General features: G+C 36.0%; 3 protein-coding genes across 7 annotated transcripts in view; 1 reads left to right on the top strand and 2 right to left on the bottom strand.

Annotated features, from left to right (window-relative positions):
• Nucleotides 1-5,296, top strand: part of LOC127975938 (neuronal PAS domain-containing protein 3-like) — a 281,812-nt gene extending 276,516 nt beyond the window's left edge. For 3 of the 4 annotated variants that reach the window (XM_052579991.1, XM_052579994.1, XM_052579993.1), the window contains one exon: nucleotides 319-5,296. In XM_052579991.1, the coding sequence (XP_052435951.1) occupies nucleotides 319-1,721 (1,403 nt within the window). In that variant the 3' untranslated portion in view covers nucleotides 1,722-5,296. The remainder of the gene's footprint in view (nucleotides 1-318) is intronic. The other variant, XM_052579992.1, reaches the window with a different exon arrangement.
• A 4,976-nt stretch (nucleotides 5,297-10,272) lies between these two features.
• On the bottom strand, nucleotides 10,273-18,007 carry LOC127975940 (prolyl hydroxylase EGLN3). 2 transcript variants are annotated; one of them, XM_052579995.1, is made up of 5 exons: nucleotides 17,475-18,007; nucleotides 11,666-11,785; nucleotides 11,440-11,576; nucleotides 11,283-11,356; nucleotides 10,273-11,185 (listed from the first exon to the last, which is right to left on the bottom strand). In XM_052579995.1, exons 1-5 carry the CDS (start codon nucleotides 17,967-17,969, stop codon nucleotides 11,157-11,159), a joined length of 855 nt encoding a protein of 284 aa, XP_052435955.1. In that variant the 5' UTR covers nucleotides 17,970-18,007; the 3' UTR covers nucleotides 10,273-11,156. The 2 variants fall into 2 exon arrangements, with proteins under 2 accessions (XP_052435955.1, XP_052435956.1); XM_052579996.1 differs by lacking the exon at nucleotides 17,475-18,007 and adding an exon at nucleotides 14,500-15,091.
• Nucleotides 18,008-21,197: 3,190 nt separating this feature from the next.
• Nucleotides 21,198-23,449, bottom strand: LOC127976206 (serine palmitoyltransferase small subunit A). Its single transcript, XM_052580473.1, has 2 exons — nucleotides 23,282-23,449; nucleotides 21,198-21,905 (listed from the first exon to the last, which is right to left on the bottom strand). The coding sequence occupies exons 1-2, from the start codon at nucleotides 23,382-23,384 to the stop codon at nucleotides 21,802-21,804; spliced, it is 207 nt and encodes a 68-aa protein (XP_052436433.1). The 5' UTR covers nucleotides 23,385-23,449; the 3' UTR covers nucleotides 21,198-21,801.
• Between the last annotated feature and the right edge of the window lie 56 nt (nucleotides 23,450-23,505).

The raw sequence follows: 23,505 nt of genomic DNA, 5'->3' as shown, positions 1-23,505 counted from the left end.
TTCTAAACAGAATTTGAGTCGACCATGACAAAACTAATTATTAATGACACAAAACATCACATAAGTCACCGGTGGCTAATGCTGTTGCCAAAAATAGAACATCAAAGAGCAATTTATGTCCTTAGTGTAATTGTATCCTTTACTTAAGAAGCATAACATATATTCAACTGGAGCACTTCCAAACTTTAAATGAATACCCTTTACATAAAACCCCTGATAATGTTTAGTGAACTATGTTTCTTGTGCAAGAAACCTTACGTTGTCTAATAAACTGACGTGTATGGAAACCTGTCCTCTAAAACATTTTCTTTCTCCCAGAAGACAACGAAAACTCCAAGTCAGATGGGAAGGGCAATCAGTCTTCCGAGAACAGTGAAGATCCAGAGTCAGACAGTAAGAAACAGACGGGTCAGCCACCAGAGCAAGAGATGAGACGACAGGAGGAAGGAGACAGTTCCAGCAATCCAGAAAGTCAGGACAGTGATGATAGTCTGGAACCTTCTGACTGTGAAACTGACCACAAGGAGGGCCGCCTGGGTGGTTTACACATAAAGGTGGAGCGCTATGGTGACGGTGAGGTGGAGGAACTACAGGACTCGCCCTCCTCTTGCTCCTCCTCAGAAGAAGAAGAGGATGATGTGGAAGATATTGTAAAAAACTGCAACAGTGGAGGAGAGCTGAGCGGGCCAGCAATGAGTAAACACCAGAAGAGAAAGAAGAGGAGAAAAAAGCAGAAATGGGATGGTAGTCGGCAACGTCTCCGTCTGTCTCCCTCGGCGGCTGCTACCCCAAGCCCTGGCAGCCTGGACCCTACCCTTGGAGACCAGCCTCCCCTCCTGCTTCCAGCCTCCCCAACCAATTCCTCTGTGCTGAAGATCAAGACTGAGATGTCAGAACCTATAAACTTTGACAACGACAGCAGCATCTGGAACTACCCACCCAACCGAGAGATCTCCCGCAATGAGTCTCCCTACAGTATGACAAAACCCCATGACACCTTCCCTTCTCCCCCACCTGCCGGCCTCCAGGTGTCCATCCCGGACTCTGTCCTCACTCCACCTGGTGCCGAGGGTGGAGGAGGCAGCAGAAAGCCCAACTTCAATGGCAACAGTAGCAGCAGCAACAATAATAGTGCACCCACCTCTGTGTCCAATGCAACTCCGGGCAGCTTGGTTCCTCCTTCCAGTTCCACAACCGCTGATCCACTCTCCCCACCTCTCTCGGCCTCACCACGGGACAAGCAGCAGGGTACACCCACCTCCTCTGGTTCCCTGCTCTACACCAGTGACCTTGAAGCCCTGCAGAGGTTACAAGCGGGGAACATGGTACTTCCATTGGTGCACAGAGTCACAGGCACGCTTGCTGCCACGAGCACTGCTTCCCCGCGAGTCTACACCACTGGAACTATTCGATATGCCCCGGCAGACGTCAGCTTGGCCATGCAGGGCAACCTCCTGCCTAATGCCCACACTGCTGTGAACTTTGTGGATGGGCCTGGGTTTGGGATAGACCCCAAGACACCCATGGAGATGCTGTACCATCATGTGCACCGGCTCAACATGTCCACCCCCTTCGGTGGTTCAGTAAGCGGAGCTGGCCTCACGCAGATGCCAGCTGCTAATGTCTTTACCACAGCAGAGGGACTTTTCTCCACGCTTCCGTTTCCTGTCTACAGCAATGGCATCCACAACACACAGACTCTGGAGCGCAAGGAGGATTGAAGCAAAACATCGAGACCATATTACTGTGTTCAACTGTGTTAAAAAGACTCTTCTGAGGCAAAAGACTGTGTATCGAAGTTGGGTGAGATGTGAGAAGTGAGATGTTCTAGCACTTTGAATTTTGAGCAATTGAGCTTGTGTAACTGAAATGAATGGTTTATCTTTCTGTGTCTTTCTATCTCTTCAACTTTCTTCTTTCTTGACTCTTTACACAAGTTCTTGATGACCGTTTCTCTAAACAGACTAAAAAGACTCACCTCTATCGTAAAGAGTTCCTTTTGAGCCACCGAGAATTCATAGCACTGTAGCGTATGTTTTCTCTGTGGTGAGATATTTGTCCAGAGTATGTAACATCCTCATTAGGATGTATTAAAGTTATTAGAAAAAGAAAATCGAGAAGAAAGGAAACTGTTCATGTTTCTAAAGGTATCTTGATGTAATTGAGATTGATGCTGACAAAAGGATGTTACCCTGTTTGATGTAGTTCAAAGGGTTTTACGGTTCTTTCTAAAGGGGGAATAGTATTTTAGAAATAATGCTTTTTCTTCGTTTTTATAGCTCAACTTAACTTGCAAATCATGCATTTTAAAAAAGCAATTTTAGCCGGGTATTGACCTGTGAATAGAATGTTACTATAAAATCCCAGGACATGGAACAGGTCAGTGTGAGATTTTTCCAGTTCCATCTTCTGTTTGCAGATTCATGGTGCTATCATTGAGTTACCCTCACTCAGCTGGCTGATGTAGGTACTGTTCCGGAACTCCAGACAAACGGCGGCTTCAGAGCTTTTCCACTGAAAAGTCAAACCTTCAACAGACTTTTTTTGTTTTCGATTTTTTTTATGTTTATCACTTACCCATGAGCATGAGAGAGTACTTTAACTCAATCAGATTGAGTTTGGAAAGGGATAAAGAAGTTTGATAGGTTTTTTGTTTTTGTTTGTTGAATTCTTTTTTATCTCTCAGTTCAACTGAGACTAATATTGCATCATAAACTTGAAGATGATTGTTGAACTCCAACAGGCTTTGATCAAAGCTTTTTTCATTGTTTTGGGGATTTTTTAATATAATTTTTGGGTTAATTGTTTACACTCCCTCTTTAGCTTAAAGCCTGGTGTCCTTTCCGAAATCAGTTCCCCTTCATCCCTGTACCCCTTAACTCTCTCTGGAAATCACATATCAAATAGAGATTGTAATAAGGACATGCATTTTCAATCAAAAAATTTTTTTTGAAAATCCATTCCTAATTTTTACCCATTGTTGCCAAAAAAACTTTACTATCACAGTATGGTGTTAAAACACTGTGATTTGATGTAAAAAAAAAAAAAAAAAAAAAAACACTAAAGTAATAAAACGGAAGAAAACTGTCACTTCATCCTTTGGCAGCCGTCCATCAAGTCATCTATTACGCAGCGTGATAACCGTAAACTTGTACAATGTGTAAGTGTCATTGGCTGTCAGTCTCCATAGCAACTTAAGTGTGTGTTACTATATGCAGTATATACTAAGCTAATGTAGCTGTTTTGTCCTTTGTCCTCTCTGTGCTAGTCCGGGCTCGGGAGGGGAAACATTGGTTCTCCTTCCAGCCCCCTTGCAGTCTTAGTGAACCAGTGGAGGTTAGTGGATTTTGTGTGGTGGCCTTCCAATGTAGTGTCACCTATTTTGCTGCTTCCTTTTTGTATGTATTACTTTTTTCTGTTTCTGCTATTGCTTTGCTGTCGTGTAGTCTACAAACCTCTCTCTCTTCTCAGAGATAAAAGACTCTAAACTAGCTCAAAGGTTTAAGGAGCCATTTTTTTGCCACTGAGGAATTCTGGGATTGCAGTTTCCAGCTAAAACGTGATGAGGAATAAAAAAAAAACTGAAGTAGCATTTAGCAGACTGGAACCTTAAAAGCCTCACATGTGAAACATTCCCAGAGTCCCTTGTGCTTCTCTTGTGCATTGGGTGTATTTCATTGGTTTCCACCAAACCTGTTGACTTCAAGGACCCTGCAACTCACAGAAAAAAAAAAAAAAGAGATGACGGTAGTATTTCAGGACAACAATTTTAAAGATTTCTAAAGAGATGAAAAAAATATTTCGCACTATAAAATCTATTTTTATAGGTGTTTTGGAAATGCATGTTTACTAAGTTGATTGTTTGGTTTACTTGATTTTGTTCGGTCCAGCGGCTTTGTCAATGTTTAGTGTTTTTTAGTCTGTCCAGCAAAGGGAAGGGGGGGCCTTTGTCTTTTTACCTGAATCAGGCTTCCCCCGACATCAGGAAACTTGTGTCTGTGGTTTCTGTGAAGACGTGTTGTTACTCAAACCCAGGTCATGATGTTAATGTTTTTAAAAATGACAATAACCGGACTCGCTGTTGGAACGGTTGCAGGAGAACTTGGCGTCACCGCTGCAGGTTAACAGGATCCTAGATTTTAGCATTTTGTACGTAGAGCAGAAGCGGTCGGGACAGGGCTTGGGGGCAGCTCCAAAAACAGACACTGTGGACCAGGAAATACACCCATATGTTACTAACAGAACAGCCGGGCGAGCTGTTTCAATGTATCTGTGTTGTGTCAAAATGATTGCTGGTGATTTAATCTTAAACTAATCTCAGCTGCTGTCAGATAAATAGTGTTTAAAATTACAATATGAGAAATCACTTCATTACCTGTGAAGACTGTGTCTGTGTTTTTAACTATTTCTTGTACAATTATACAGATTCTTTTATGAGGAACTTGGTGCCAAGTAGAAGAATATGGGAGAAAGGGGATTCTCTTAGTATCAGTGTTAACAGTGTTATAAATTCTAAGTACAAACAAATTAAAATATTAAAAAGAAAAAACTATGGTACATTTTTATTTTGTTTTTTGTTTTCAGAGGAAAAAAGACAAAAAAAAAACTAACTGAAGCTAACTTTGAGTGCCTGGCTTATTTTTTTGGAAAACACATTTTTTGTTCATTTACCATGAATAATGCTGCAATTCAAAAATGTACATACTTCATTTTACAACAGGGTTATTTTATACTTTTGTAGGTTTTCATCAGTTAAAGCGACATGTCATACATGGTTGTCTTTCTGTAACACAGTTTTTTTACCATCTTACAGGTGCCATATTCATAATAAACTTTTCTTGGATTTGTTACTATCTGGCATCATTTCTTTTACATTCTGTTCATCATAAGTGAATGCCGAACATCAGTGATTATTCTTTGCATTCCAACTTTCCTGTTTCTTCATGTTTGTTCTTTCCCTCCTATGTTTTTCTCCCAGTCTTTAGTTTTGGTTAATGTAGCCTTTTTTAGTTACCTACAGGTTTCAGGTAAGGGAATATCAATATTCCCATGTAGCCCTGCTGACTTTTGCTTCCACATACAATGAATGGCAATTCAGTGCACTTGTACCAGGTCCTTTGTTTCTGACAGTGAATCCTATACGTTGGACAGAATCTCACGGGTATTTCTGACATGTTTTTCCACCTCACGGTATCCTCACCAGGTTTTCAATTAGCAGGAATATTTCAATCTGTGTCTTCTATTATACTGATCTCACTGTAACTTCCTACAGCAAAGCTAAATAAAAGGGGAAAAATGCTTCCTTTTAAAAGTGTTTTACTTTAGAACTTTTTCGACAATGTTAGGTCTTGCTCGTGAGAACAGACCATTTTTATTGCTCAGAGGAGTGAAACAGGATATTCAAGAAGAAGAATGTTTGGAGTGAAGGAATTTGACTGAATCCATTGGGAATTGATTAGATAGTGCAAAGTGGTCAGGGTTAGCCAGGAAAGATACAAACAAAGTAAAGTTGTTTCAGTGGCAGAACAAGTTCATTTATTTTCTTTAGTTTAAAGTTAACGACATTTATTTGTTTGGACTAACATGATCCAATAAATTCTAAACAATAAGATTAGAAACACACTAGTCACAATAGTGTTGACTTCATGTAACACGTGTCTCAGAGAATACATATAATTAATATTACGATTCTTCCATATCTGTCAGAATAATGCACACATATGCTATAATGTGCGCAATGTACTAGAACTGACCTCCAATTTACAGTGTGTTAAATCAACTAAAAGTAACTATTTTAACTCTTTACATATTACTTGATCAGAGAACTAGTTAAGACAGATTTACAAACAATTGTACTGTTCCATTTCGAAGATAATGACTGGATGCTAGAGGTTGGCGATATGAACTAAAATTCATATCATAATATTTTACACAGTCCAGGTGATATCGATATTATATTGCTATAGGAGAAGAAAATAAATTACGTGCAAAATATTTTAACCCTATATAACTAGAGAAAGTGAGGGATCGGACATAGATCTGAAAAGTCTTTTTTATTGTGCCATTGTTTTTCTCAAAATTGCAAACGTGCAACATGAGGTAGGCCCAGCGCCGCCGCTCCCACCACGCGCATCACGCACTGTGCGTAGGGCACCAAGTGCTGAGGGGGCACCAAAAATAGCCTAATGAATTTTTTTTCCCGTTATTATTTCATTAGCCTATAGAAATATTAGCCACATTTTAACCATGTATATGTAACAAAAAGGGGGGAACAAGAAAGATATTTAATAATTGCTCTAGTCTATTCTAGAAAGTACCTTTATATTTTTTGATAAACTATTTTATTCAAGCACAACCTTCACAACTTCGGTTCTACTGCATTTGCTCTGAAGCACTGTCTTCTCTTGAATTGCATCCAGGAGAGCTGAATTAGGCCCAATCCCAATTCTCCCCCTTAGTCCTTCCCCTTTCCCCTACCCCTCCATTTCGAAAGTTCACGTGAAGCAGTAGGGGTGTCTCGATTCTCTTTTGACTGGAGGGGAAGGGGTACAGGGAAGGGCCAGATAGCCCTTCAAATGAAGATTTTTCGGGACCACACTTCAGACGAAGGGGTATGAATTATCTCGGCAACATGACTGCTACAGCGAACAAAAAGACACATAAATGTGAACTTTTTTGGCATAAATAAAGATTTTAACGAAAAGTAATCATTTGTTTTTATGTTACATTCAATTGTGAGTTCATATTAATGGTCGTGTTACTCAAAGAAATGTTTGCAAAAGATCGCTAATATTTGCTAACGTCATGTCATTACAGACTGCATGATACTGCCACAGCATATGTCTGATCAGGGTGATAAATGCCGTAGACATTAATTAGAAATCGCTAAACCATTTTCTCAAATATTGCCTATTCGAGAGAGAAAGAGAGAGAAAGATCAATGGAAGTTGCGTGTATTCGCGTCTGTGCGTTTATCTTTTTAGAGTGAGTTTACTTAAAAACAGCAATTGTATCCTCTCGTCGTTGGAAAATATAATGTTCAGTATTTAAACTGTATTTAATAAAAGTCGTACACGTTTATTTGCTCCTGGATGTGTAAGCTGCTCGATTTCCGATATGTGTGTGTGTGTGTGTGTCAGTAAGCAGCTCATTAATACAGAACAATAATTAAAGGCTCTAATGCACACCAGTATATGTGTGTATTGTTAGAGCTAGACGACGAATGATGGCGTGTGACGTCATGGTAGTGGTGTCCCAATCCTTAGTGGAATATTTTCTCCCCTACCCCTTGACACTCTGTTTCAAGGGACAAGGGGAAAGGATAGGCAGAGGGGGGTAGGGGAAGGGGTATAAAATATAATTGGGATTGGGCCTTAGTCTTGCATTACAGCGCCACACTGATCAAAACGCAGTATTGCCGACTCTTACATTAGGTCATATGAGATCAAATGACTGCTCTACAACAAAAATATTTGTCCACAAATTATTATTATTATTATTATTATTTTTTTTTTTTTTATGTAGGCCTAGTTAACTAAATCTATCATACAAAGATTACCGTTTTTCTGCAGATGCATGAACACATTAAGTAATAATCATTTTATTCAAGTTCAGTAAAGCAATAAGTTACTTACATTTTAGACATAATATTGTTTTTTTTTCTTAATTTTGCTAATGAAAATAGTTCCAAACAAAGATCACAGCACTGTTTTGTGCCTCTAAGCAATGGATGGTGTTTACTTATTGAATGAATCAGCTTTTTGAACGAATTGGTTGAATAAATGATAGTGATTCACTCATTAATGCAGTCAAATGTGTTGTTTCTGAATGAATCAGCAATTTGAATTGGTTGAATCTCAATGACTCACTCATTAACATAAACTTGCTACTGGCGGTTTTGATTTCACATTTCAACAATTTTTTCATGCTTTACATTTTTTCAAATATCAGTTTTCAATTCAATATTCAGTTTTAAGTTAAAAACAAAACATGAGGCCTATTTATACATATGTATCTGCAGTTTAAATGCATCTACATCCCCTCTGAGATACAGTACATAAACTGTGTAAATACATGCTATTTCAGATGCAGATTCCAAAAATGTTTTCTTATGTTGGAATGAAAGACACTAAGTACAGATGAAGTGCTTCTTATACTTACCCAAAAATACAAAAAGGTAGAAATAGTTGAAACAGAATGCAATCTAGCAACTCATACTGGTATAGCACCCAACCCTACTGGATGCCTGTCACATGCCACATAATGAGGTCAACACTAATGTTTGAAACATTTACAGTGGAATAAGTTTAATACAGAGAAATGTACACAGTATATAGCGTATACCATGCAGTGTTCACTATCGTAAGCTAGTATTCAATTCTCAGTAACACTGTTACTTGTTCATCATTTTTTCCTTCACTGTCTCCCGTACACCTTTCCTCTTTGCCCTGTTTTTCTCTCTTATTCTCTCCCTTCTCCCTGCAGCCAATCTTTCCCCACTGACTTCAGGCACTGAGAGGGAGGTCACTGCTGAAGCCCACTGAAGAAATCCAACCAATTTTAAATATTTTACGCAATTTTAAATGAAGCACATGAATGATAGATCACAGGAGAGAGATAGAGAAAGAGAGAGGAGGAAGAGGAGGTGAAAAAGCCCAAACCTGAATCCTCCCTAATGATTAGGAGCTGTCCATCTCCCCATACAGTCCTTATTGGAAATCAGAATGTGTTTACATAGCAAAGAGCCTCTCAATAGAGCAGCTACAGGTACAGAGAACCTTATATGAATATGAGAGATGAACTGTTTCACATCTACTGAGAGTTATTCATACTGTTCAAAGCAGTTTAACACCTGCGTTTGATCAGAGGCAGGAATGTTTTATATACTGTGCTGTACGAATATAAAAATGACCTATGTATTCTAGCAAACAGATAGATAGATAGACAGACAGAGACAGATTGCTTTAGATATTAGATATCAGGTATGCCCTTACGAAAATTAGCCATGATTTTATTATAGTAAAGTGAAGTAAGCATTTATTTTCATTTATTATTTTGGCATATTGATTACCATTTGTATAACCACATATTTATACCATGGTTAAACTTTAGGTAATGTAGCAAAACCATGGTAAATTTGTGGTTTTACTATAATAACCATGTTTTTTGTTTTGTTTTTTTACTTTATTTGTAGTACAACCATGGTTAGTTTTCGTAATGGACCTAACGTTAACTTGATTTATGTTTTTGATGATGTGTTGGATTTTGAATTCGGTGAGATCTTAGAACCTCGACAAGCTTTTCAGTTTGGCAAGAGTGATATCTAGTGGTTACAGTCAGTAATAACATCTAACGTTACAGAGCTCTTTTGTTTCAGCAGTGATCTTCTGTAACGTTACCTTCACACGATGAAGAGTTAAGTCCTCTTTTGAATTTTTTTTTTAAGTCTCAGATTTTCAAAGACGTAATCAATTTTTGGAATCCATCTAACAATTAAATGCAAGGATAATGTTCACTTTACTAGCCTTTCGAAAATTACTCATGTTTTATTGTAGTAAACGTGTAACGTTAACCATGTTTGTTTGTTTTCATAAGGGTAAATATATTTCATATTAACCTATATATTACTTTAACACTAATAAATAGTATATTTACGAACCCTTTGTGATAATTTCACTGTTTTACATGCAATTTTCAAATAGGAAATCCGGCTGCGGTTGGAGTTATAGTTTATAAATGTGTTTGGCGTACTGGTTTTATAAAGATAACTAACTTTACACTTCCTGTGGTAATTACGCAACGGATACATTTACGTTACTACTTTACTGTCAGGAAATATGAACTATTATTGCTCCTACCTTCTCTTAGTGAGATGGTCTTTCATGTTTCCTCTCCGTTCACAGTAATGGAGGACAGGTTTGCTTAAAGGGTTGTCGTTAAATCACTCATGTGAGTGATGTTTTGCTAATTAACGCTCTTTCAGCGCCAATTTTGAAAAAGGAAAACGTAGGCCTACGTCACCGTCTGTTATGCGCGAGATAAAGGATAGAAAAACGATAACATTCATATATAAAAATAAATAATTGTATTAAGTTACTTTATCTGTTTGCTTTTACGGATTACGGAATGAATAAAAACGAGATAAAATGTATTATATCTTCGCTAAATTAAACAGCACAATGAGGACACAGTGACACCTAGTGGTAAATTATGGCCAATGATAAAAAACGTTATTACTGAGACAAAATTATAATAAACAATTAGACAATTGAAAACATTTCAACACATTGTTTAATTAGGCCATTGTAAATAGTTGTAAATCTCAGTTTGCGTACAGTAGCGTACATTAACTAAACTGTTCATACATTTTTTTTCCAGAACAACTTTTGTAAAAGAAACATTTTATAAAGCTCAAAACGTTATGAAACAACTGTCAAATGACATTGATCCTAGGGTGTGTTGAGCAGCGTTGCTGACCTGCATGCAAGCTGATTCAATTCTCTCATTAAACACTAACACACACTGGGACTGAACAAATAAACAATATCATCTGACCAAGTGCTTTTTAAAAGTTTGTGAACCGTACAGAATGACTTTTATAAACATCTCTATTTGAAAGAGTCTCATTCAACATCAAACTGTCGTTCAAAAATAATAAAAGCATCTATATATTTACACAACTCAAAAGTCCACTAACAAGTTTCAAATTTCCTTTCTACTGAAGTGTTTGAAAATTGCACAAATAACATTCAAATATGTGCCAAAACATACAAAACAGCAAATAATAGCATGTAACAAAAAAGTACAAGCATTAAAAGAACATATTTATCATATTATCTACTCCTTATTGTTTTACTGGTATACATATAGACAATATAGCTCTAAAAGAAGAATTTAATTTCAATAAACATCTAATAAGGCATTAATCAGTCTTAAGATTCTCACATTTTGCACAAAATCGACTTTACGTTAGCAGCGGGTTATTCAATGGACTCTTCACTTATTTAAAGGACCGGATTCAAATGTAGTAAATCACAAATACAAAGTTTGGGTAGAGGTACCTTTAGTGCAACAAGTCATGTAAAAATAAAAAAAAAAGCAAAGAAGACAGTAGACAAAATAAATCCTCTCGGCGGAGACAGGCCAGTGTATTTCTGTTAAGATGATGAACCTTTCTGTGAGTTGACTGAAATGTAAAGGTTTAAACAATTAGATATTTAGAATTAGGCTTAGACTTAAAAAAAAGAAAAACACTGATTCTGATGATTTTGGCAGAAACTAACCTGTCAGATCTCTGAATTTTCTTTTTGCTTCAGCTCTTTCTTCTGAATCGAAGTACCACACAGTGATTGCATACCTGTGACACAAAACAGACACCTTAGCATGATGCCACAAAATCCTATTGACATATACATCTGTAACATGCACTCCAATACTAACCTTGTAGCATACGACGGTTGAACTTCATGAGGGTTTCTACGATCTGACCAGAAAAGCAGAAGTCGATCAAACAAAGGCTCAATGTCGGCTACATAAGGTTTTCCTTCAGGAAAGATCCTTAGCATTCCACCATGCTCCTAAAAACAAACAGTGACATTTGATTAATTAAAAATTTACAATCAATATTTTGGAAGCGACATTTGAAATAAAGTAATGAAAAGTCTACCTTTGCATTCCAGTTTTTATTCAGATAGTAAATACAGGTGACGCAGCGGCCGTCTGCATTAGGGTTATCTACATGTTTCACATATCCTGCTCCATTTCCTGGATAACACGCCACCATCGCCTGAAAAAGAAGAAACGTGAAACTAAGCTTGATAGGCATTTTACATTACAGCTTATCCCAGAAAAGCATGTTTCCAGGTAAACATGCATTTTTAACACAATACATTTTATCAAGGCATTTCTCCCCTTGAACAAGCTAAAAGAATTAAGTGTGCAAAGTTTACAAAAGCTACGCAAATGCTTAATAAAGTCATTTTCTATACGGACATTCTGCTCACATTTGCATTTGCCTGCTTTACTAGATTTCTAATCTAATATATTTGTTTGAGTGCCAAAACATTTTACACAGAACAAAAGAAGTTTCTTAAAGTTGAGATGTTTACATCTAAATATAAATCAGTTGTAAACAAAACAATATATCTTGTAACCTAACATAATATATGTAAAAACTGATATGGGATTTGGTTATGAACGTCTAAAAAAAAATTTGGATTTGAAAATGATCCACATTTGTTTGACTACAAGAGTACTTCAAAAAAAATTGTGGATTGTGGATTACTTTTGGATTTTTGTGATGGTTTTTTTTTTCAGCTGTTTGGACTCTCATTCTGACGGCACCCATTCACTGCAGTGAATCCACTGATGAGGAAGTAATGCAATGCTTAATTTCTCCAAACCAGATGAAGAAACAAACTTATCTACATCTCGTCTAGCCTGAGGGTGAGCAAGTTTTCATTTTTGGGTCAAGTACTCCTTTAAGGTAAAGCATCAGCTCTATCTTGGAATGCGTATTAATGCAAACAGTCTAATTTACTATCACAAAAATACTATTATAAAGTTCAAAACAAAGCATTTGATTTTTCCCCTCTGCAGATCCCAATTAATCCCTCCCAACCCTGGCATACACACACACACTAGTGCCCATGTTTACATTTCTGCAAGTCTTAATCATGGTCCCGTTCCCACAATAAAAGTGCATACGCAAGTTTGACGTCATAGCGCAATGTAAACATGTAGCTGCACAGAGAGCAGGAGGAAGTGTGTGCGTGCATGAGTGTGTGTGTGTACATGCGTGGCTAAAGAGAGCAAGCTTGGCCAGCAGCCAGTGTGCTGAGGATTTAATGACAGTGCTACGTGTTGAGCGTGAGTCTACAGCGGCCAACTAGCGTACACAATCCAGAGCTCTGAATCAGCACACTTAACCATTTACGCCCACATGCGCAGTCAGTACGAAACCATTTCAAAACACTGGGCTATTAAATGTTAATCATCTTTATCTGCTTATCAAAGAAGAAGAATTTCACTAAAAAAATTCAGTTATTAAACCCTGTTCATTTTGTTTGGAAGTGCTTTTTACATCATTATTTTTAACCATCAAGGATGTCATTATGTTATTAGGGATTATTAGGTTTTAGAACAGATGACAGACAAAAAGTGTTTTAGGGCAGCAAAGAATATTTTATCTGATTTTAGTACTGGCTGTGTGAATCCCTGAAAATGTTTATAAAAACTATTTAAAACTCATCTCTTTCGTGCAAACTTAACTGCAAAACTTGACCTGCTGACTTATTAAAAAGCTGTTTGTTTACAACTAAATTTAACACACAAAAAAAAACACTTTTTTCTATTCTTTCACTGTTTCTCTTATTTTTATCTTCTGGACAATGTTTGAATCTTTGTATTTCCAGCACTGCTTGTATTATTTACTCTTCATGATAAATTGCGTGTATTCCTCATTGGTAAGCCACTTTGGATAAACGTGACTGTGAAATATGTGTGTTAATTATCAATTTAACACTTTCTTTCAGCAAACTATAAAATAAGGAAAAAGCGAGACGAAAAAATAGAAAATAGCCAGTTTCTTTCAGAAGGACACTTTAAAGTAAGTAAAACTCTACTTTAGTCAGTTTAGTCACTTTGGTCAAAGTGGCTCTTGAACATCCTGTTGCTTCACTCAGGGCCTCCTGTAACCCAGAGTACAGCAGCGCAGTGAGAGGAGTCACGTACTGTTCACAACAGCAGAAACTGAAAGCCTATCTCTGCCATTCATCACCAGGCACAGTAAAGACTGTGTGCCAAAGTGTACCTTCTCTAAACAAAGACAGATACTAATGCTTAATAGCCAGATGTATTCACCCAGATGAACAAACTAACTACTACTGTCATTTAAAGTGACAGTAAATATATTTATAATGTTATAAAGTATTTATATATCAAGTAAATGCTGTTCTTTTAAACTTTAAAACTTCTAACCCTTCAGAAAAAAAAAAATATGGTTTAAAAAAAATGTAAATAAAAATAAGCATTGATCATAATGTTTCTTGAGCAGCAAATCAGCATCTTAGACTGATTTCTGAAGAATAATGTGAAGAGCTGCTGAAAAATTCAGCTTGTCATCACACGAATAAATCATATAACAAAAAAAAAAAAACTGTTGAACTATTTTAACTAACTTCTTGTTAAGAAAAGTATTCCCAATCATTAGTTTTTACACTTTTGAAAGTGCGTCTAATGATGACGTAGGCTACATTTAGTAAGAAATCCCACAAATCAACAGTTACGACGATATGAATCAAAGTTTCATAATACTTCTAATTGAAAATACATTTATGATCTGATAAGTACTGTATCAAGTTGTTAGCGATGTTAGCGTTAAAGTTAGACTACTATATATATAAAGGTTCAGCCTAATCTAATTCAAATAGGCTACATACGAAACTTTTTCAGCTGACACATTCTTAGTTTTTAAACACTTCGAAATGCAATAAGGCTTACCTTTGACCGTGCGCGAATATTTTTGCCCACTTGACCCCCACACAGAGAAATGAGTTTGTCTATGAGTGTTAATAAGAAATTGACAGCCTCCGTGCCTCTCTCGGTCCCGTTAACCCATGTTATTTTATCTCCTCTGATGTTTCTCCTGCAAACTCCATTGCTTCTTCTGGCCAGCTGGCCGTCGTTGAGAAGCCCACAGGCATGCATGCGCTTGACCTGACCCAGAACCATCTGCCCCGCGATGTCCCCCAGAAAGTGGTCAATGTAAAAGAAGCCTCGGTCCAACAGAGCAGGAACCACTTGCTCCAAAGCCAAACTCTCAAGCTGCGAGTCCAGTGTGTGTTGAAGAAATGGCATTTTGTCTCGAGCTCCTTGCATTAAAATGAACGAAAGTTTTTCAAAGTGATATCTAATGCCACGAACTTGTCCCTCAAGAGAGGATAAAGAATGGTACATGCAGCAGACAGGGGCTGGCGGTGGGTGCTTTATAATCGCTCTGTGTGAGGGTGCACGAGCGCTGGAGGATCAGAGCCCAGCGCACCTGCGGCGCATGTGGAACGTGCAGAATCTGTGTTGCTCTGCAGTGGGCGGATACTCACACGAAAACTCCATTCAGTGCGTTTAAGTTCAACGTCTAAGGGCTGGACAATACATGTTTCCTGTGATCACATTTCATCTTCCTTTAGGGGGCGACTGACGGCTCAGAAAGCCCAATCCTGCATTCAGTCGGGCTCAAATCTCAGGATAGTATTTTTGGTCTTGCTGGAGACACTTTTTATGCTTTAAAGTAGCCTGTATTATTTTGAAAATGATAATTCGTCAGATTTGAAATATTACATGCAAATGTAAACCGCACTCTAAAGTAGCTATGAAATTATGAAATCATCATTTAATCATCACAAACGAAACGGCCATGATTGGGCCATTATAAACAGCGATGTGAAAACGAACGAGTGTCACGTGACCGCTGCCTACGTGCTACTTCAGCAGTGTTCGAAAAATCATTTACATATGAATGGAGGCACTGCGATACTTTATCCATTGAAATGGAAATGCATGGATGCATTCTTTGATGATTACCCAATAAGGGTAAAGTGAAAGCCCTCATTATATAATGAAGATGCTTGAATAAATGTTTGCTTTGTGAAGAATTGCTTGTTTATCTATTGTAAGTCGTTTTAAAAAGCAAAACAAACAAAAAATTAAATAAAATGTAAATAAAATACATTTTAAGTAAAAGAAAAAATAGAAACAATTCAGAAACAAATATTGTATAGCCTAACAATATTTAATTTAATAATTAAAATATGTGTGTATTGTAAAGCGCTTTAAAAAAGCAAGTATTAATACATAAAAATATTCTAAAATAAATAAATAAACAGAAACAACAATAAAACAAATACAAACATGTTGTTTGACTATGACGAATTACTAATGTTCGTCTATTGTAAGTCACTTTGTAAATGTAAATAAATAAATAAAAAAGAATTAAAATAGATACGATTTAGAAACAAATAAAAACATCTTGCTACAAATATTGTTTGGTTCTGGGACAAATTACTAATGTTCGTGTATTGTAGCATGAGTCACTTTAAAAAAATGTAAATATATGTTAAAAAAATACTTTAATTAAATAATAAAATAAATGTAAAAAAAAAAAAATATTCTAAATAAAAAATAAATAAAACAGAAACAACACTGAAACAATTACCAACATATAAAAAACAAATGTTGTTTGACTCTGTGACGAATTAATAATGTTCTCCTATTTCTAAGTCACTTTTTTAAATGTAAATATAAATAAAATGTAATAAAAAATAAAACATAAAATTTATATAACAAATAAAAACATATAGATACAAATATTGTTTGGTTCTGGGACAAATTTCTAATGTTCATAAGTCACTTTTTTACACTTTAAATGTACATAAATAAAAAATAAAAACATAGGCTACTATATATACATATATATATATATATATATATATATATATATATATATATATATACACACATTTGTGTATATATACACACATTTGTGTATATATACACATATATGTATATATACACACACATATACACACACACACACACACACATATATATATATATATATATATATATATATATATATATATATATATATATATATATATATATATATACATAAATAGCGTTTTTCGCTTTGAATCTTAATTTACATATTTACATTTGTGTTCACGCTGCACTTTTGTCCTCTCTATCGTAGCCTACGTGATACCCTCCAGGTCGGTAAGCTCCGCCCATTTAAGATCCCAGAATCCTGCATTCATGCCATTCTACAGTCATGATGTATTTCTATGAGTTCTATGAGTTCAACCCAACTGTGCAGACTTCCAGTCCATGTTGTCCAGCAGGTCAGGGTCAGACCACAGCGAGACCGCTCTCATGCACGCCTTACATGCCAAACAATTCGTGATGAAGAAAAAATATTCAAACACTTTATATGAGATCACCAATGCTTTTATCTCAATGACAGTGTATTTTAATTAGAGTAGCCTATGAGCTCATTTTATAATCATGCCTGACCGCCATTGAGGAGCCGAGGAGCCGCATGTACTGCGCGCACCAATCTCGAGAATGTGAAGGGCGTTTTCAAGAAGAGCAAATATCACGCAGCTGTCAATGCACTTTATAGACTTTACAACATAAAATGATTACAACGAAATTCTACTCTATTCTCAATAGGTTACGCGTGCATCTCTTATGATCAACTTGAAAACTTTGCATTGCAAAACTTTTATAAAACTTTTATAAAACTTCACATAAACCTTCACTTCACTTCACATAATGTAATTTTTTAGTTTGTGTTGCAAATTAAAGCATGCATAGGCCTTTTTCCCAATCTATACAGATTGTTTTAAGCGTGTCATGTTTGGATGCTTGGGAAACTTTAGGAGCGAGTCATTGAGGTAAAGTGCACGAGCGACACTCACCTTATGTCTTCCTCTGATTTTGAACTTGTCCAGTTTGCCGTCGGCGCACGTGATGATCTTGTCCATTCGGGTCAGCAGATAGCTAATGTTTTGGCAGCCGCTTTCGGTGCCATCGACCCATGCAATCTTGTCCCCTCGAATAGCTTTGCTTTTGTTTAGTTTTTGGCTCACTAACTGTCCATCCTGCATGTTGCCACTCTGATGAATGCGCTTCACCTCCTGCACAACGCGCTCTCCGATTCTGTCCCCTAGAAAATTGTCAACTATACACAACCCGTAAGAGTTCATGCACGGGACGATGTATTGCAAGACTAGTTTGTGTGTGTTCAGTCGTTTGTGTTCTTTAGGTTTTGCACGGTTACTGCGGGGCTTCCTGAGCTCTCTGGGCAGCTCCATGCGTCCACTAGTTTGATCTGGACACCTGGGCGGATCATTTGTAATGGTTTGGTCTTCAGAGGTCTGGTCAGCAGCCTGGTTTCCCTGATATTCTGCCATCGAGTCGAATGCAGCAGAAGTGCCCCGCGCGCACTTGATGTCAGATGAAAGGGGAGAGTCTGAGTAGGCCTACGTGAACACCGTCACATGTGTCAAAGCCTAATTTAGAGCTTACACAAGCCTAGACAGAAGAGATTTGGACTGATGAAGAATAATTACTTCTTAGAGAAAAGTGTGAATGTCAATGTCAAGAACAGTCATAACTTCTTGTCATAATGCATTAGTCATTTATTTGATACAAGTGTCAGTATTTGTTACTGAGCCATTAATATGCTGTAATAATAATTAAAAAAAATACTTTATTCATTATTTTTTATTATTATCATTAGGAAAATCTGACCTTTTGTATTTAAAGCATAAATGTGAATGTAAATAACAACCAGACTTGTATGCCACTGAGACATTAGAAATGCTTTTACAATTATTATTTATTTGTGTTGCTGTTGGTAAATAATAATAGTAAAGATATTCTAACTAATAGTCTTTCAAGTAATGCTTTAAAATGCTGTTATAATAATTATAATAATAATGTATTTATTTTTATTACTATTAGTATTATTATTATTAAATATTCTGTCATTATGACAATCTGAACTTTTTTTACAAAGTTAATTTATATTAAAAGTTAAAAAATAATAATAATACAAATTGTCCAGAAAATTGTGAAAAAATTTCCCAGAAACTTGGCCAGTCATTCATCTTCAAATACAAATACCCCAGATAGTCAGAATTAGTTTATCATCAAATCTCAGCTGTGTTTAATCATGTTTATTTTATTATGTTAACTGAAAGTCTATTTGCACTTTCTATTATAGTAATATTAATCATTCTTTTTCTAGTTCTCACTGCGCAGTGCACAAAGGGTTAAATATGATGTGGCTCTGAAATGGCTTGAAACACCACAGAATGCACATTGATTTGCTAAAAATAGCATGGAAATAATTAAACCATATCACAGACATGACGTTTGTACTGACCCCAATGACAGCTATCTGTTGGCTTTGATTTCTGCAGAGAGAAAGGTCAGAGGGAACCCATATGTTGCACAATTGAATATGATATGATGTTGTGATGTAAATAAACATTTGACGTTACAACATCCACCAGTTCAACTCAGATTTTCCAGGGGTAAGTGAGGTCAACTCAACACTTTATGTGCATTAATTGCTTTTACAACTGTTTTGTGTTTAAAGATAATGCATGTAGTCAATCCTGCACCTGATCACTGTTTGGATCTGACTAACAGTGTCTTTCCTGAGTTGTGTTTGTCTTTAAAGAAATAGATGATAATTTACTGAACATGAACTCTCAGGCCATCCGAGATGTAGATGAGTTTGTTTCTTCATCAGAACAGATTTGAAGAAATTTAGGATTATATCCCCTTACTCATCCATGGATTCTCTTTAGTGAATGGGTGCCGTCAGAATGAGTCCGAACAGCTGATTAAAACATCACAATAATCCACATGACTCCAGTCCATCAGTTTAACATCTTGTGAAGTGAAAAGCTGTAATAAATTTATAAATTTTAACTTTAAACCTGTAGCTCTCACGTCAAAATCCACCAACATAACTTCCCTTGTTAACAGTGCTTGATCTGTGCATATTTCTCTCCTGATTCAGAAAAGATATACTTTTTTTCACTGAAGGAAGTTATGTTATATACTTTGGACTATTTTAGATGGAAGCAGTGGTTTAAATTTAAAAGAATCTTAATGATGGATTTGTTTCTTACAAACACAGCTTTTCACTTCACAAGATATTAACTGATGGACTGGAGTGCTGTGGATTATTGTGATGTTTTTATCAGCTGTTTGGACTCTCATTCTGAAGGCACCCATTCACTGCAGAGTATCCACTGGTGAGCAAGTGAGTAATACCTAATTTTTCCAAATCAAGGATGACCAGAGGGTGAGTAAATGCTCATTTTTTGGTGAACTCTTCCTTTTAAGAGTTGAAAGTGCCATATAAGCTGAAGTGGATGTGTATGTACCAACAGCTAAACAGGTGAAGCACTGCCTTTCCCAGCAGAGCTTCTTCTTAGAACTGCAACTCTAGCAGGACATTGCTGTACATCTAGAGTACAAACTCCAGACGACCCGCGATGGCGTACGTGAGAACACCCTCATCCTGTAGTTTAAAGTGTAACCAGCTGCTATTTTCATTTTGAGCTCATGCCAATGATATGAATCTGAGAGCTGGACACGATATGATTGGTTGCTGTCTCAAAGCTGACTATAAACTAAAAGGATTCATCCAGATCTTCAGTTGCACCTGTTTGGCAAAGATCAATATTTATAGATCATCCTGGAGAAGAAAACAAAGTGTTTCCCAGAAACATATGGTGTATCGTGGGTTAACTAAATGTTTTGTTAACCCAGATAACCACTGTGAACAACTGATAAATATTATCCTCCTATTGAAATGTGGTTTGTATGCGTGCTGAGACACGTAGTCATGCACATATAATCGGTAATCACATCCACTCATGTTGTCCCAGCTCATAACAAATATGTTTTGATTATTAACAGCAAGCAGAAGAGAACATATATTTTTTTTATATATACAAATCTAACAGCCATCTTTTGGTATAAGAAATGTTTATATGTGCCAGTACTTGAAAAAAAAAATACATCAAGTCTGTTGTTGTTTTTTTTAATCAATACTTAATATTAATTTTATTAATCAAATTAAAATTGCCCTTGTAAGACTATACTAGATATGAGTCATGGTTTACTTTCAGTGGTATTGTAGTATCAATGAGATACTATGTCCTTTATTAGTATAGCTCTTTATTATTATACTATTAGTTTACATTTTACATTTATAGTAATTTTATGTTTTTGTCATTTTTTATTAGCATTATATTTAAAGCACAAAGGGGACATACATTTGAAATGGATTAAATCTTTATTACAAAACTATGTTGATCAGCTGACTTAAATTCTGTCATTAAATATCTTCAAAATCTTTCAATAATTCAGGCATTTATTTTATATCATAACTAATGGGAAGATAATAGCATCCGTTACTCATGTTAATATTTACTGACTGATAAAATACATACAAATTTACATACAAACTGCATTAAAACTTTAGATAAAAAAAAAAAAATCACTTTCATACATCAAAATATGTTTAGCTCAAGTTTCTCACTTTTTCTTAGGCAGAAACACTGAGCATTTGCAGAATAAAAGCCTCAAAGTCATCCCAAACACCGAAGGTCAAGTCGATTAAAGAAGAGTTTATTTAAGCATTAGTTTTTTTCTTTTTTTCGGTTTATGACCTGAGCAACCAGTTCTGAAGTATCAACAATGACATCACACATCAGCGCAGGTAATTATTTACAGCAGGACTCACAAGGGTCTGATTAAAATAGATTTCCGGTAGTGACAAAAACAGTATCAATAATTCGTCAGTCTATGGCAAACCAAATCATTTCAGGTCAGCCAAAATAAATCTCTATAAAACTTTACAAATATGTATACAATTAAATATACACATTTATGTCAAAAAATATTTATCATCTGAGTAAACCACTGTCACAAAATGAAACAAGAATCATTATAAAAAAAAGAAAAGTCATACTATATATTTATATTTAAAAGGATATATTTCTAGCAAGGGCAGTGTGTGCTGTTGCAGATGGAGACTGTGCTCTTCACACATAATTACACACTTAGACAGCCCTCTATCACACTCGTCAACATACACCGGTGTCCTCGTTTGAAGTGAATCACAGACATCGTGGTGAACAGTTCTACAGCAAGTCGTTGTCCTGGCCACCAGGTGAAGGTTGATAGCATCCCCGTGATCCCTCCCGGCTGATGATGTCACTGGACCACTTCAAAATAGTGTAATATGGCCATTATGTGCTGAGGCATGAACACATAACCGGTGTAGACGGCCATCGCTGCCACCGTGATCAGGAGGGAATCTGACAGTTTTATTAAGGAAATTATGTTGCAGAAGGAAACAGGCTCATTATAGTATACTACAACCATAAGAGAAAAATAAACTTAAAATGTGTAAAATAAAAAAATAAAAACTTTATTTAGTTTAACTTCATGTACTAAAAATGTTAACAAAATGAAATAATCCATATAGACGCACAAAAAAACAAATACCAAAACTTAAAAATGAAAATAAAAACAGAAAATATATTAAATGAAAGAGTTTAGAACATTAATAAAAATCATAATACTATCTCAATGCTACTATAATAACACTAAAAGGAAACCATGACTGACATCTAATGAATAGTTTGGGCATTTAGCACAATTTTCCTTGGAGTGGAGTATTGCTTTAAAACGGAGCAATTAAATTATGAATAATTATAAAATGTTACCTGCTTACCTGTTACCTCTTTCACTACTTTTTGGCCTTTTGCAAATATAATAACACACAGACAATTTATACAGTCTACACAAGAGAAGCAGAATTAATGCTTTACTGTTGTCCAAACTTTTGACAAATACTGCATGTGTTAAAAAGAGGAAAATTCTCATAATTTAATTTTATATAGATTTTAATCAACATATTGCTAATAAATATAAATTCATCATATAGCTATGAACACTTTTTTTTGCCAGTTTCAAAATATATATAAAGTTGTAAAATTTAGAGGAATTTTACATTTTATCAGCAGGCTACAAACACATATTATTGTTTTAACATGTTAAACATGAAATATTTGCCAGCTTTGAATTAAAACACATTTAATCAGAAGTGTATTTTATCAGAAGAATCTATAGAGAAACACAAATATATTAAGTTTAGAAAGATTGCAGATGTACAAAGCCGTAAAACTAGTCAGCTGACATTACTCAGGTGACCACAGTAAAACACAGAAAAGGAGGATGAAGCAAGTGAAACTATTCACACAATCGTCTTCCTGGAAGAGACCTGAAAATCAGCTCATGTTTTGGCAATTATTCAAATCTTACTCAGTCACACCCACAAGAAGCAAGTTACGTGACTCATTCGGGTCAAAACTACCCACGATTAAATTAATCTGAATTTACATAGAATTGGAGTGGAGAAGAATTTACATAGAAAAGCAATTAATACTTATCAGCTGTTGCTTAAAAAAGATGTAACGTTAACTCAATAGTTTTACATCGGCACACCAGACTTCTACAGTCAACGTTGGTCGAAAATACATGTACTAAAATTCTGTCTTTAACTGAATTAATTATAACAATATTACACAACACACGGAATCAACCTGATATCTTACGTGGAAGTAAGAACTGACGTTCACAAATGTTGTTTCTTACACATAAAGCTCCGTGTTTTACGAAAAAAGGATACTGAAGATAGTTCTCTCCCAAGGCTCCAACATATACAGAGCTGTAACGAGCACATATTGGTAATAAAACCAAGATAGTTGTTTCCAGGCATCTGCTAACGCCATGTTTCTGTCGGCTCGCGTTGGTCCCACCGCTCCCTTCCGGTCCAGATCATAACAAAATAAAAGTCATGTACTGGGAAAGAAATGAAGGGATATTACGGAGTACCAAAATAAAAGCCCGCGC

The sequence above is a fragment of the Carassius gibelio genome, chromosome B17 (genome assembly GCF_023724105.1).
Source record: "Carassius gibelio isolate Cgi1373 ecotype wild population from Czech Republic chromosome B17, carGib1.2-hapl.c, whole genome shotgun sequence".
In the NCBI taxonomy this organism is placed as follows: Eukaryota; Metazoa; Chordata; class Actinopteri; order Cypriniformes; family Cyprinidae; genus Carassius; species Carassius gibelio.
Note: the sequence above shows the minus strand (reverse complement) of the source record. Positions and strands in the feature narration are given on the sequence as shown.

What these genes read in the sequence shown, in the direction of transcription:
- LOC127975940 (XM_052579995.1), bottom strand. Translation starts at nt 17,969, where the DNA reads ATGGCAGAATATCAGGGAAACCAGGCTGCTGACCAGACCTCTGAAGAC. An exon ending in ATAAAAACTGGAATGCAAAG is followed by an intron (nt 11,577 to 11,665) that starts GTAGACTTTTCA and finishes GTTTGTTTTTAG; the next exon opens with GAGCATGGTGGAATGCTAAG. An exon ending in AAAATTCAGAGATCTGACAG is followed by an intron (nt 11,186 to 11,282) that starts GTTAGTTTCTGC and finishes TTTACATTTCAG; the next exon opens with TCAACTCACAGAAAGGTTCA.
- LOC127976206 (XM_052580473.1), bottom strand. Translation starts at nt 23,384, where the DNA reads ATGGCGTTAGCAGATGCCTGGAAACAACTATCTTGGTTTTATTACCAA. An exon ending in TTGGGAGAGAACTATCTTCA is followed by an intron (nt 21,906 to 23,281) that starts GTATCCTTTTTT and finishes TAAAACTGTCAG; the next exon opens with ATTCCCTCCTGATCACGGTG.